Source organism: Mytilus galloprovincialis, chromosome 12 (assembly GCF_965363235.1).
Source record: "Mytilus galloprovincialis chromosome 12, xbMytGall1.hap1.1, whole genome shotgun sequence".
Classification (NCBI taxonomy): domain Eukaryota; kingdom Metazoa; phylum Mollusca; class Bivalvia; order Mytilida; family Mytilidae; genus Mytilus; species Mytilus galloprovincialis.
Genome location: NC_134849.1, coordinates 19823146 through 19837437, shown reverse-complemented (window position 1 = coordinate 19837437; position 14292 = coordinate 19823146). Strand labels below are relative to the sequence as shown.

Genomic DNA, 14292 nt, shown 5'->3' with positions numbered 1-14292 from the left:
AACTAATATGTTCCAATTTTTCTTAATTTTCACAGGTATGAGCGCCGGTTCTTTTTTCCGGGAACCTCCACATTGAAGAGTATAGTTATTTTATGCAATGACTTTATGCAACATGAACTCTTTCAGGCAGTTATTTGTTTTATCAGTCAAAAATCCTGTTTTGCAGTTTACTGTTAGTCGACAGGTAATGTAAAGTTACATTTTCTACAGGTTCAGAAACTTTGACGGTTGTCTAATATTTTAATAAAAAGATATATGCCCTTGGTTGTGACAGGGGACAGCTTAGGATAAAAGTTTAGCAGATACAATGTATTACCATCATGGTAATCTAGACTCACACAAATGAAATCATCATGTAAACTGGGTATCTATCATGTTCTGTTAACAACAGGTAATTAAAGGTGTTTATTGGGGTCTCATGGGGGTTCTGTATGAGTGGCCGTTCGTGTCATTAGCAGGATATTCTATCGTGTTATTTTTAATAACGCAAAAATTAACGCGTTATTTTTCAAAACAATAACATGTTAATTCTCCATTTCAAAACTAACGCATTATTATACAAAACTATCGAGATATTTCATTTTTGCTATTAATTTGAAAAGTTATCAAACTAACGTGTTAGTTTTCATAATTAACGCAATATTATTTATTCAAGTATTCAAGTGTTATTTGCAAAACTATTGCGTTACTTTCTTAAACTAACGCGTTAATTCTTCATTTTATGAAAACTATCACAATTATATGCGAATAAGTTTGATCCAATGAGAGTCTGTGTTGTTTCCATCTTTTGGCATTAGAAGCAAAATGACTAGAATCCACAGAGACCGAGATAGATTTTTACAAAGAATAAAAAAGAAAGTAGATAATTGCCTCAGATTGGAAAATCAGACATTTTAACATATTTTAATCCAGAAAAAAGAACAACTGTACAAAATACAGGTACAGAATTAAATAACACTAGAACACACCCGTGATATCGCGGGTCCGTGACTGAATTAAAGTATATAACTATGCGCAAGCCTTATTTTGATATTAGTATTGTCATCTGATAAAGTCATGCCGATTATAAGATACGCAGTTTTCTCTGCTTTCAAATCTTTCTGTTTGAATCCGTTGAACTGGAACTTATCAATTATTGGTAGTATTAATTAGTTGGAAAACAAAAGGTCCTGGAATGGAATATTTTTTAATCAACAGCATTGCCCTATATTAGTTAAAAAGTTGAATTCTTTGATTCGCTGTTTTACGTCATGCCCGCTAACAAATTGAAAACTGTACCTATACGCCTTATTTTAGTCCAGATTTTTAGTATTCGTATTGTTATCTTAGAAAGTTTTACTGATTAAAATGATACAATAGGTATCAATTTGACAATCTAGTAGTGTCAACCCTGTGAATATGACCCGTGTATATAGCATATTAATCCTGAATATACCGTTTGGTGGTGCGCCTGTCAGATGCGGAAAGTACAAATAAGGTAATAGGTAACAGGTGAATATACTATTGGTATCAGTATCGGACTCAACCCGGAACTTCTTAATTATTGGCAATATTAATTACGTGGAAAACAAAAGGGCCTGGAGTGGTGTAATTTTTAATCTACACCTTTGTACTATATTAGTTATATATAAAGTTGAATTCTTTGATTCGTCGTTTTTTTACGTGATGACGGCTGACAAATTGGACCTCGTAATTTTAGTATTATAGATAAACAAGCAAATTAAATCGCAATGTCTTTTTCAATAACCTATTGGGGAAAAAAAATCTTAAATGAAAGTAATAAAATATCCCTATACAAAAATATTAAGATTATCTTGAAACAAAAATTTTACCTAAATCATAACCATTCTGACTACAGAAATCTATTTAAAAAATTCAGAATAAGCGAACACACTCTTTTAATAGAAAATGGTCGACATCTAAAGATCCCTCGAGATCAGAGATACTGCAAATTCTGTAATGAGATATAGAGGACGAAAAACACTTCTTTCTCAAATGCGATAAATATAACTTTTGTAGGAGAAAAAAAACATTTCAACTCCATGAAAATCAATTCTGAATGGAAAGATACTGCTGCTAAAGATGACATGCTCAAACTTAAAATATTACTAAACCCCTTATCTCACAGTAAAATTAAAAGTACAGTTTCCTTTATAAGACAGTCATTAGAACTGAGGACGGGAGACCCAAAACAATAATTTGAACTGCTGTTCTAATATTATATTGTTTATTTTTGTTTACACATTATGTATGTCACAGATCATGTTTTTGATTTATATGGCAGTAAAAGTATTTGATTTGAATTTATTTTGAATTCTTAGAGACGGAATATCCAATAAACCATGAAATATTGAATTGATTTCAACAGAGACATTATATACCTCTGATTCCAACTACAATACAATAGTTTCAGAGGTGCATCCCTTCGTGTGTGTTTGGGTGTGTGTAAACATTGAGGGCTAATAGATATGTAAACAGTTAATGGATTAGATCATAAGAGCCATTAACAACGTCTAAATTACAGTTCAACATGCCCTCTCTAGGGACGACATCAATAGTCCAATGTAGGATAAAAAATATCACAGTTTTTTTCACTGACCGACATGACGGACAACATGCGAAAATGGATGAAATTTGGAAAATTAGGCAGGACAAGTGTTTTTAGTAAAAACAAAACACAAGATAAGCAAGCTTGCCAAAAAAATCAAGATAGACTAATAAAAAAAACCACAACCAGACAGAGTGAAAAATAAAAAGACCGGACAGAGATAGCTAAAAACAAATGCAGACCTTAAATTTTCATCCTACAAATGGATAAGGTATACCTTATATTAATGACCCCCCTTTTTTTTATAGGTGTACTTAAAAAATATAACATGCTAAACAAAATTGTATCAAAATTAATGCTAATGTCTAGACATTTCCAAGCCTTGTTTTTTATGCGAATAAAACAAGTGTCTGTTCCCAGACTACATCCCTCTTTCCTCAACATCATCGTCTGCATCAACCCAAAACTTTTAACCAAAACCACGGACTTTCAAACTCTTAGCCAGAACGAGGGAAAATAAGAATACCCTGAAAGGAAATCCTCATCTTTGTGTTCAGGATCTGTAGCAGCCCTCTCACTCGTGTCCGGTTGATCAATCCATGAAGTTGCGCCAGAGACATTTTCAATTTAGTGGCAAATTGATGTGTTATCTCCTCTGTCTCTTCGGATTGATTATCCAGTCTCACTGAGAGGAACAGCACTTGTGATTGGATATCGACATTGAAAAAAACTAACAAAACATATCGTGTGTTTCCAATAAAATATCACGTTTGTAGAACTAATGCGATAGTTTTAGACAGGAACGCGATAAAATGTAGAAATAATGCATTAGTTTTACAAAGTAACACGTTAGTTTTACAAAATAACGCGTTAGTTTTACAAAATAACGTGTTAGTTTAATAAAGTAACGTGTTAGTTTAATAAAGTAACGTGTTAGTTTAATAAAGTAACACGATATTTTAACAAAATAACAAGTTATTTCTTAATATCGCGTCAATGATAAATATTGCATTATTTAAGAAAATTAACGCGTTAGTTTGATAATATTTCAAATAAATAGCAAAAATCACATATCGCGATAGTTTTTGTGGTAACGCTTTAGTTTTGGACAATAATGCGATAAAATGAAGAAATAGTGCGATAGTTTTAAAAAATAACGCATTATTTTCTCTAACGAGATAGAATATCCCGCAAATGACATGAACGGCCACTCATTGTTCCGATCCTGGATCCCGCTTTACTGTTTTGTCAGATTTCTCTATATTGCTTACACTATGTAGGTAAACAATTCTCATTGTTTTGGAATTTTCCCATGTCCCCCTAGACTTCATTTTCCCTTTTCATGGCACAATAGGTTTACTTTCAGGTGTCACGCTTACAAAAAATCGGCAATCTCGTGTCATGTTTAGACCCCAATAGGACCTATTTTATCTCAGCATGGTCGCAGTCAACTGGCTGCATGATTTATTCATCTCAGCAAGATAAGTTCATCAAGGGATGTACATGTTTTATTATCAAGCATTGTATTAACAGGAACTCCTAAAAAAAATCAGCACATTCCTGTCACTACTGAGAGAGTCTGACTGTCTCATTTAATAGGTGGAGGTTTGAATAAGCAGTGTTTGCTTTCAATGATAGAAAGTCCATCATATGAGCTAGTTATTACGAAAATTAATTGTATACTTTACCTCTAATTTGATTGTATGTTTTTTTTTTCTTTTACAGTTAAGTAGATACTTGCCTACTGTCATTAGTCCACTTTCACGACCACTTGACCAATCATATCCAAATCATCAATGTAGATGTCCAGTTTATTCAGTAAGTACTTGCACAAAAACATGTATTTTAAAAGTCTCTTTCATGTTTTTAAAATGTTTTTTGTAATTTTAAAAATTATCTGACTGCATTCATGGAAAGTTTTAGTCAAAATCAATAAATGCATTTTAATTTCATAGCATTGTTCACATGCAGCATTCTCTAATTTATTGATATTAAATTAATCTGACATGTACATGATGTTTATCTATTGTCAAACCATCCATGTAAAAATGTATTTCCTCATTTACACCACATTGAGTGACTTTGAGAAGTGATCTTGTTATGCAAAATGTTTTATGTTGACATGGTTTTTCATTTCGGCAAATAATTTTTGTCACCTCATCTAAATTGTTAAAAGAAAAATATGGGTCTAGCAGTGAAAATTTTGAGTAAGATACAAATTAAAAAGAATAAGAATGCATTTGTTACGTATTTCAGAATCTCCAGTCTAGATCTTTCATTACAAGACTCAGAGAAAAATTATTATATGGTAGAGGAAAATTGAAATACAGCAAAAAGGTATTGTATATGTTTTTAGAAACTCTGCAGTTTGACATAATATAACACAACATTTTAATAATTTAAAGCAGATTTTATGCCGAAATAAATGTTTTTTTTTAAGAATTGTGAAATTTGAAAATAAACAAGGCCTGAAATAAAATATTGTTTGTTTCCCCAATCCTAACCGACCCTGCGAAAACTGTGCTACACATAAAATTTTATTGTCAAAACTAAGTAGAAAATTATTTTATTCCTTTCTGATTTTCAGACTTGCTGCATCGTTCGATATTGTAAAAGCTTTTTGGAAAAAAATAAAATTATTTCCCTACCTACCTACCCACACCTTGCTTGGGAGGGTCGGGATTGGGGAAACAAACAAAATATTAATTTAGGCCCAATAGGTCATCCATATTATTAGTTTATACTTATGAGGTTAAATTACAGTAAATGAACAATGCCACATGTTTTAGAACAATTTGGATACAAATGTACCAAGGACATGCTAGTTAACCATCAATGAAAACCACTAAAATAATACATTTTCTCAAATTTTTATCCGCATTTTTGGGACAAAAATGTTGGTTAATAATTTGGGGATGTACATGGGCGGTTGAGCGGCAGCCAAATGTTTTTCTTGCATTTTTTATCAACCGTTCAACCAAAGCTTTTAAAATTTTAAATGTTGTTACTGGCAACAAAATTGAGGTCAAGTTCATTAATGACGTTTTTGACTGTTTTTGGCTGTTTTTACCATTCCGGAGTTATGGTTCTTGAAAGATTGAAAAATGGTGTTTCCAGTCGTGTCCGTGCATTTACTCATGAACTGTTCAACCAAAGCTTTTAAAATTTTAGTATATTGTTCCTGATGACAAAATGGAGGTCAAGTTCAATAATGGTGATTTTAACTTTTTCTGTTCAGGAGTTATGGTTCTTGAAAGATTGAGAAATTGTGTTTTTAGTCATGTTGTTGCATATACTCATACACCATTCAAATAAAGCTTTTCAAATTTTAATATGTTGTTACTGATGACACAATGGAGGTCAAATTTGATATTGACGATTTTCTCTTTCACTGTTCAGCAGTTATGGTTCTTGTGATATTGAAAAATGCCAGGACACACTTAAATGATAATCAATCCAGTTTGCTGTTGCCCTGACAGCCTCTTGTTAATTATTGTGTAATAAAACAGAATTTATTTCATAGCTACTACATATCACATATCATTTTGTAAGAAGACTGATCGGTTAGTTTTTGTGAAAAGATTTCAGATAATTGACACTTAAATTCATGATTCAGCTTTACTTACAAATACCACAAAATATTTATCAACAAATACCAATGAATTCATAGTTTACATGATATTAAATAGAAATATTTTATATTTATTCTTTTAGCATTTAATGGTCAGTGGCACTAACCTGTATTTTTTGTATCGTAAACAAATCAACAGCATAGATTTAATGGAAGGTAGGTATATCAAAAACTTATTGTTATTGGTCATGTTAGTGGCATGCAAGACGAATATAAACAAGTTTGTTTTCAGCATGACAAACATGTATCTCCTGTAACTTAGCATATTCGGTTATCTCCCTTCAGTGTTCATTCCAAAAGGAAAATCTATGTATTTATTCAGATTTGATGTCAAAGATTTACTGCAGGAAAAGGCAAAATAATTCTAAGACCTTTTGTTAAAAGTCTGAAAAAGTAAAGATGATGTTAACTAATAGTAATAGCTATAACATTTCGATAGGCAAAACCTAGGAACTGTGTTTGAAATCTTTCACATCTTTATAAAGTTTGACTCTTATTCTTATAGAAACTAAAACACGCCTGTGACATTATGGGTCTGTGACTGAATCAAAGTACCTAGTGGATTTTTAGTATTCATATAGTCATTTGATAAAGTCATGCTGATTATAAGGTGCTTGTTCTCTGCTATCAAAATTGTTCTGTTGTAATCTGTCGTGTTATTCTTATTACAACCTGAAACTACTTATAGATGTATTTCTTTGGTCAATGATTGAATTTAGTAACATTAATCCATGTTTAATGACAAAAAGTTCAGGTGTGATTTTGACTAGTATATATAGCAAATCTAAAATACACCCTTTGATTTTGTTTTCAGAAATAGGTTTACCTGATACCTTTAACTCTTGGTATTTGGTAGCAGAATTACATGTCTGGTAAGTAATTACTGTAAAAACCATTCTCTTTATTTAATTCTTGTCCAAATACTACTTATATGACCACTCTATAGTCTGGCATTTCAAATAAATGTAGTTTTATATTTTCTAATTTATGGCAGTTTAAATCATTGTCTTTCCTTATTTAAAGTAAATGTTGGAAAAGTGAATAAATGCTTAATGTCATCAAAAAGAACTTGTTTGAAAGTCTTCTTTCATATGAATTTTGTATAGGTGGATGATTTTTATTTTTTTTATTTATTTTTTACAAAGAAGGTCTAACAATTTTATTTCAGTTACATTTTTCAATTTCAAGGTTGGTGCCTGTTATGATATTTAAATCAGTTGCATTTGTTTACACCTGTCTTAAGTCAGGAACCTTTTATTCAGTTGTTAATGTGGTTCATAAGTGTTTTTTGTTGTTTATAAAGATTAAAGAGGGTTGAGATCTCATAAACATGTTTAACCCCGCTGCAATTTTGCACTTGTCCCAAGTCAGGAGCCTCTGGCCTTTGTTAGTCTTGTAAAATTTTAATTTAAGTTTCTTGTGTATAATTCGGAGTTCAGTATGACGTCCATTATCACTGTACTAGTATACATATTTTTTAAGGGGCCAGTTGGAGGATGCCTACAGGTGCGGGAGTTTCTCGCTACATTGAAAACCCATTGGTGGCCTTTGGCTGTTGTCTGCTCTATGATCGGGTTGTTGTCGCTTTGACACATTCCCCATTTCCTTTCTCAATTTTATTATAAATCCATTGTTAGAAAACAAATCTGGGTTGCAAACTAAAAATGAAGGAAACACATCAACTATAAGAAGAAAACAATGAAACAACAGACCCACAGTTGAATAAAAAAATTGAAGGGAGAGGGGTCAATCACTAGGTGAGCACCTGTCTTAATCTCTGCCTGCCTGAATATTTGTCAAGAGATTATTGACATTAGGAAAATCCTTCTAACTTACTTTGTTGCAAATTGAAGCCTTTAACTTTCATGCAATGGTACTTTTAAGTGTATTGTATTTCTCCTCAACATTTTGTAGGATGATAATGTATAGGTTAGCCAAAGAAGGAGAGGAAGGCAGACATTCAAGGAATGGCTTAGTCAAAGCTATGTGGTCAGATGTGGATGTCAGAAGTAGAAATATAAAGGTTAGTCTGACTTTAAATAGAATATATGTTAGTTTTATTTATGTAAAGACCTAAAAGCCATGCCATTTGTTGTTCACCTGGCTCAAAAGTTTTTTTAAACAACTTCACATATTGATCTGATTTTTAGTATGTGAATCTACTATGATAATTTACAGATGAAGTTATTTTTTTGGGTTTTGCTCAAGCTTTTAACATTTTTAACTTTCATGGAGGTAGCACATAAACAGATTTAAAAAAAAACAGACTTTCACATATTGAGCCGATTTTTAGTACGTGAGTCTATTATGATGAGTCACAGATCCAGTTTAAGTTTCGTTGATCTCCATTGAATTATGCTAAAAAAACAGGTAAGCATTGCAGTATAAGCATTTTATATGATACTTAGCCTATAAATCTATTTGTACTCTCTACAAAACAGGAGAAAAGCCCAGCAAACCTGGCTTACTTGCAGTTTCTAAAGCTCATACAAATAAATTTTATATTTTCTGACAATGTACATATATTGTTTATGTTCTGCTTACAAACAAGATTATTATTATCTTTTATATAGGAACATGGTATGGCGGGAAGAAAAAACGCTTTATATAAACTCAATGACCATTTCTATACTGCTTTGCTGACATATGAAGAGGTAACTACACACGTTTTTTTATACAACCGCAAAAATTTTAATTTTTTGGTCGTATATTGCTATCATGTTGGCGTCGTCGTCCTGCGTCATCGTCGTCGTCGTCGTCCGAATACTTTTAGTTTTCGCACTCTTACTTTAGTAAAAGTGAATAGAAATCAATGAAATTTTAACACAAGGTTTATGACCACAAAAGGAAGGTTGGGATTGATTTTGGGAGTTTTGGTCCCAACAGTTTAGGAATTAGGGGCCAAAAAGGGCCCAAATAAGCATTTTCTTGGTTTTCGCACTATAACTTTAGTTTAAGTGAATAGAAATCTATGAAATTTTGAAACAAGGTTTATGACCACAAAAGGAAGGTTGGGATTGATTTTGGGAGTTTTGGTTCCAACAGTTTAGGAATTAAGGGCTTTTTTTGGGGTTCTTTGATATGCCGAATCTAACTATGTATGTAGATTCTTAATTTTTGGTCCCGTTTTCAAATTGGTCTACATTAAGGTCCAAAGGGTCCAAAATTAAACTTAGTTTGATTTTAACAAAAATTGAATCCTTGGGGTTCTTTGATATGCTGAATTTAAAAATGTACTTAGATTTTTAATTATTGGCCTAGTTTTCAAGTTGGTCCAAATGGGGGTCCAAAATTAAACTTTGTTTGATTTCATCAAAAATTGAATAAATGGGTTCTTTGATATTCCAAATCTAACTGTGTATGTAGATTCTTAATTTTTGGTCCAGTTTTCAAATTGGTCTACATTAAGGTCCAAAGGGTCCAAAATTAAACTAAGTTTGATTTTAACAAAAATTAAATTCTTGGGCTTATTTGATATGCTTTATCTAAATATGTACTTTGATTTTTGATTATGGGCCCAGTTTTCAAGTTGGTCCAAATCAGGATTCCATATCAAGTATTGTGCAATAGCAAGAAATTTTCAATTGCACAGTATTGCACAATAGCAAGAAATATCTAATTGCACAATATTGTGCAATAGCAATTAATTTTCAATTGGAGTTATCTTTCTTTGTATAGAATAGTAGTTGATAATATATGTTGGAAATTTGCCAGACATGACTATGATGTCATTTTCTATTTTAATTTGCCAATAACTTTATGTAAATAACTTCATTGGAAATTTGCCAATATAAAATGTTGCTGATGAAGTTTTTTTTATTGTTTTATACAATAAACAATGTATATTCACTTTTACTACCAACCAATCTTTACCATTCAGTGATAACAAGCACTTTATTTTACATTTTAATATTTTATGATGTATTTAAAAGAGTAGTTATTGTTGCAAACTCCATTAGAAATTTGAACTGATATCAGTTTTGGAAAAAGGGAAACAGGGATGTGAAAAAAAAGGGGGGGGGGTTAAATTTTTCTCATTTCAGATTTCATAAATAAAAAGAAAATTTCTTCAAACATTTTTTTGAGAGGATTAATATTCAACAGCATAGTGAATTGCTCAAAGGCAAAAAAAAACTTTTAAGTTCATTAGACCACATTCATTCTGTGTCAGAAACCTATGCTGTGTCAACTATTTAATTTTAGATTTAAAAAGTTTGAAGAAGAAATCTTTAATTGATTTGTAAAATCTTGACATTTGTTTTGTGTAAAAAAAACCCATGTAATGTCAAAAATTTGATCACAATCCAAATTCAGAGCTGTATCACGCTTGAATGTTTTGTCCATACTTGCCCCAACTGTTCAGGGTTCGACCTCTGCGGTCGTATAAAGCTGCGCCCTGCGGAGCACCTGGTTTTTTATTTTTGTGTAGCTAGATTAATGTGACATTGACAAATCCCCCAATCTCTTTTTATTCACATGTTAATATCTCCTACATCTACACCAAGGAAGTAATTAATTTAGGAGGGTTGAGGGGTTGGAGGGGTGTCCAATTCCTGATTTGCCAAAAAAATAAATACCAAATACTAAATTTTCATGAAATATTGTGTTCATTCCTATGATTTAAACCTAAAAATTCTGATAAAATTGCAGCTAAGTAAAGAACTAAATCCTGAATTTTGTAAAAAGGTCCTTCTAGCACTCAGTTGATCATGAAGATAAATAATAGAAAACAGGAAAATATGCCTTGGAGATTATCTCAACCAAATACAACATTCATAATTTTTAGCATTTACTAATCGGAATAAAATACATGTAGTTCTGGAGAGGCTGTATGATTGCCATTGAGATATATCTAGAAGAGATCAAATGATATTGATATAAGCAACTATTCAATAATAGGCATATACTATACCTTATAGTCAGCTATGCAATGACGGCATGACAAGTTGTAAAACAATTTAAAAAGAAAACCAGCCTGATTTTTCAAAAAAAAAAAATAAAGATACAACAAAAATGACTATGACTGCAAAGAAACAAAAGTTTATGTGTATGCTCTGATTTTGTACAAGGAACTATGCATTTCTCTAACATTAAATTCAAACAATGTGGATTCATTGTTATTCGTTGCAAACCAATTTTCGAAGATTTCCTAGGTGCAGTTAAACCACGAAAAGAAATGTTCAACGAATGACAGATTTTCTTATGGCTTGTATGCAGATTTCCGCAAAACAACAAAAATTAAAAAACCACGTCCATGCAAGTTTTCCTTCACCCAAAAAAACCTACAGATTTTTAGACTTTAAGCATTCTGACCCAACCATTTGTTAAAACTTACGTATAGCTGTTAACTTCAGCTAAATGGGGGTGAATCAGAGTGTAAAAGTACTCCATTTTTTCAGGGAATCATGGGAACTGACAAAGATTTAGCAAGTGCAGTATGGAACATGTTGTACAGTAAGAAAGATATAGATCCTGAAAAGTTATCACAGTGTGTAGGATACATCAGAAAACAGGTAAGAACTTTAATGCATTAAAACGTAAAATTACAAAAATACAGAGTTTGCAGGAAAATCCAAAATGGAAAGTGCCTAATCAATTTTGGTCCCCGATGCCCTTCTAGTTCGTGCTTCATTTGACCTTTTTAACTTTTTGGGAATCAAGCGTCATGGATGAGTCTTTTTAAGATGAAACCTGTGTCTGATGTAAATACAAAATTTAATGCTGGTTTCTATGATGAGTTTATATCAAATGGCAAAATCAAAAGCTCAATGGTAGGGTTGTTGTCTCTTTGACACATTCCCCATTTCCATTATCAATTTTATTATCAAACACATCAAATGAATGGACAACAACTGTCATATTCCTGACAAGGTACAGGTATTTTCTCATATAGAAAAGGACGGATTAAACCTAGTTTTATAGCTAGCTAAACTTCGCACTTGTATGACAGGTTTGTATAAGTGAGTGCAGACAGGTAATAATTCATAGAAAAGTTTACACTTATGTCATTATTTTAAGGAAAAAAATTTATTAAAACTGTTCCCATGTTAAATTTAAAAATAAACTATACATTTGATGTGTTTGAAGCACTATCCTAGTTGTTTCAGGAGCACTCAAACTTAAAACATTCAAAGCTAATGATTCTTTGATTTTGCAAAGTCTTCATAGATATTACCAATGTTATTTCAACTGATTGGGCGGAGCTTACGTCTTAATTTGCATAAGGACAGTCTATTTGAAGATGTGTGTGATAAGGATGATGGTTGTTATAATTATAATTGATTGCTAATCACCAATTAGTGTCACCAAAATGATATACAATTGAACTGAGTGAATAATATGGAACAAATAACTGGACGCTTCATTAATGTGTTTATCCCGAAACACCTGTTTATATTTGGACTGGTCTTAAATAAGTGAACAGTTAAACCCCGCCCAGTCAAGTGAAATAAATCAAATAATAACCCTAGAAAATTTATCAATTGTTTTGAATTCAAGGTGTCCCTTTTTCAACAAAAACTGGTATCAAAAGAACCATTATGAATCCTCAGTAATGTAAATAAATGAAAAGAAATCTAAATCTTAAGAACAAAAGTTTTATCAATAAATCAAATGTATTAACAAAGTATAACTAATAACCATCTATAAAATCAATAACCGGAGAAAATATGTTTAAAAGATTGATTAAATATTGTTTTACATTTCAGATTAAATATCTGGAAGAGGAAAATAGTAGCAGTCATATATTGGGATCAGGAATGATAAAACTACTTCCTTTTCAAGAACAATGAAATTATTCAAGGCAAGATACCTCAGTTCAAAGACTAGATATCTAGACAATTGTTGCCTTTGCTCTGTGGAACACAGACTTAAGGATGTTGCTGTTTTAATAAATGGATAAAAAACATATTTTCACAAATTTATCTATTTTTCAATAGACAGTATATCACAATTATGAAAAAAATTAAGATATATAGATTTGTCTGTTTTTCGGTAAAGATTGCATGAAATGCAAACAAAACCTTATAGGACTGACTTGATATTAAAACCTTCCAAGGCCTATCACTTCTTTTTTGATACATAAAATATAGTTCATTGATCATAACATTCTATACATCCTATTAATGAACATTTCCAGAAATGTATCTATGTACTATATCCTCGGATAGTCAAGTCACAAAATGATCTTACACTTGTCAAGAAAATTACATATCTTTTGCAAGGAACAGGAATCTTATATCTTTTTAAAAAATAAAATTTGTAAGGTTCAGTTGTTAAATCAACTGCAACCAATGCAATACTTAATTCTACTTCCCAGTGATAAATTGAAGCAATCTTTATTGTTCAGTGCTTAAAAGCACTTTGGTAATAAAGATAATAGCAGTAAAAAAAAATAAGAATCTTTCGCAGAATAAGATATCTCAGACCTTTTAATATGAAATATATTTGAAAAAAATTAATTTGGAAACAATACTATGCTCTAATTACAATAAAACATGGCTTTACTTGATTGTCATCACAATTGAAATTGCAACACCAGTTGTAATCTGAACAACCTTGAGGGTCAAAACGGACAGTTTTTGTGTTCCTCGGTATATTGATATTGACTTGTAGTGCCTACGAATGTTGAAATGTGCATAAAGCATGGCATGACAGTATTATTTCTTGAATATAGAATTGTGTACAAACAATTGAAACAAAGCGCCATGCAACAGTAAAGCATACAATTGGAATAAACCATGTACCAATCAGAATTGTTTGTTGAAAATCAAAATTAGAATAAAATTGTTGGAGGATGTTGATCTGCAGGTGCTGAGACATGTGACAACTATCAATGTGTCAGAAGAAGAAAAATCTACAAGGTTTAAAAACAAGCTAGACATCAAAGCATTTCATATAAGCTAAAAAGTTTGAGTTAATAAATATATTATGAAAGAAGTATAATAATACGCCTATTATAAAACTAGAGGCTCTAAAGAGCCTGTGTCACTCACCTTGGTCTATGTGAATATTAAACAAAGTACACAGATGGATTCATGACAAAATTGTGTTTTGGTGATGGTGATGTGTTTGTAGATCTTACTTTACTAAACATTCTTGCTGCTTATAATTA

General features: G+C 31.5%; 1 protein-coding gene across 1 annotated transcript; it reads left to right on the top strand.

Annotated features, from left to right (window-relative positions):
* The first annotated feature begins 29 nt into the window (after positions 1-29).
* Positions 30-13161, top strand: LOC143055507 (ubiquinol-cytochrome-c reductase complex assembly factor 1-like). Its single transcript, XM_076228654.1, has 9 exons — positions 30-184; positions 4274-4366; positions 4805-4885; positions 6263-6335; positions 6994-7051; positions 8094-8202; positions 8753-8833; positions 11579-11692; positions 12887-13161. The coding sequence occupies exons 1-9, from the start codon at positions 98-100 to the stop codon at positions 12968-12970; spliced, it is 780 nt and encodes a 259-aa protein (XP_076084769.1). The 5' UTR covers positions 30-97; the 3' UTR covers positions 12971-13161.
* Positions 13162-14292: the final 1131 nt, after the last annotated feature.

Excerpts from the sequence above, each read along its gene's own strand:
- LOC143055507 (XM_076228654.1), top strand. The coding sequence starts at position 98 with ATGACTTTATGCAACATGAACTCTTTCAGGCAGTTATTTGTTTTATCA. Across the intron at positions 185-4,273 it reads AGTTTACTGTTAGTCGACAG|TTAAGTAGATACTTGCCTAC; the intron begins GTAATGTAAAGT and ends TTTCTTTTACAG. Across the intron at positions 4,886-6,262 it reads AATTGAAATACAGCAAAAAG|CATTTAATGGTCAGTGGCAC; the intron begins GTATTGTATATG and ends TTATTCTTTTAG.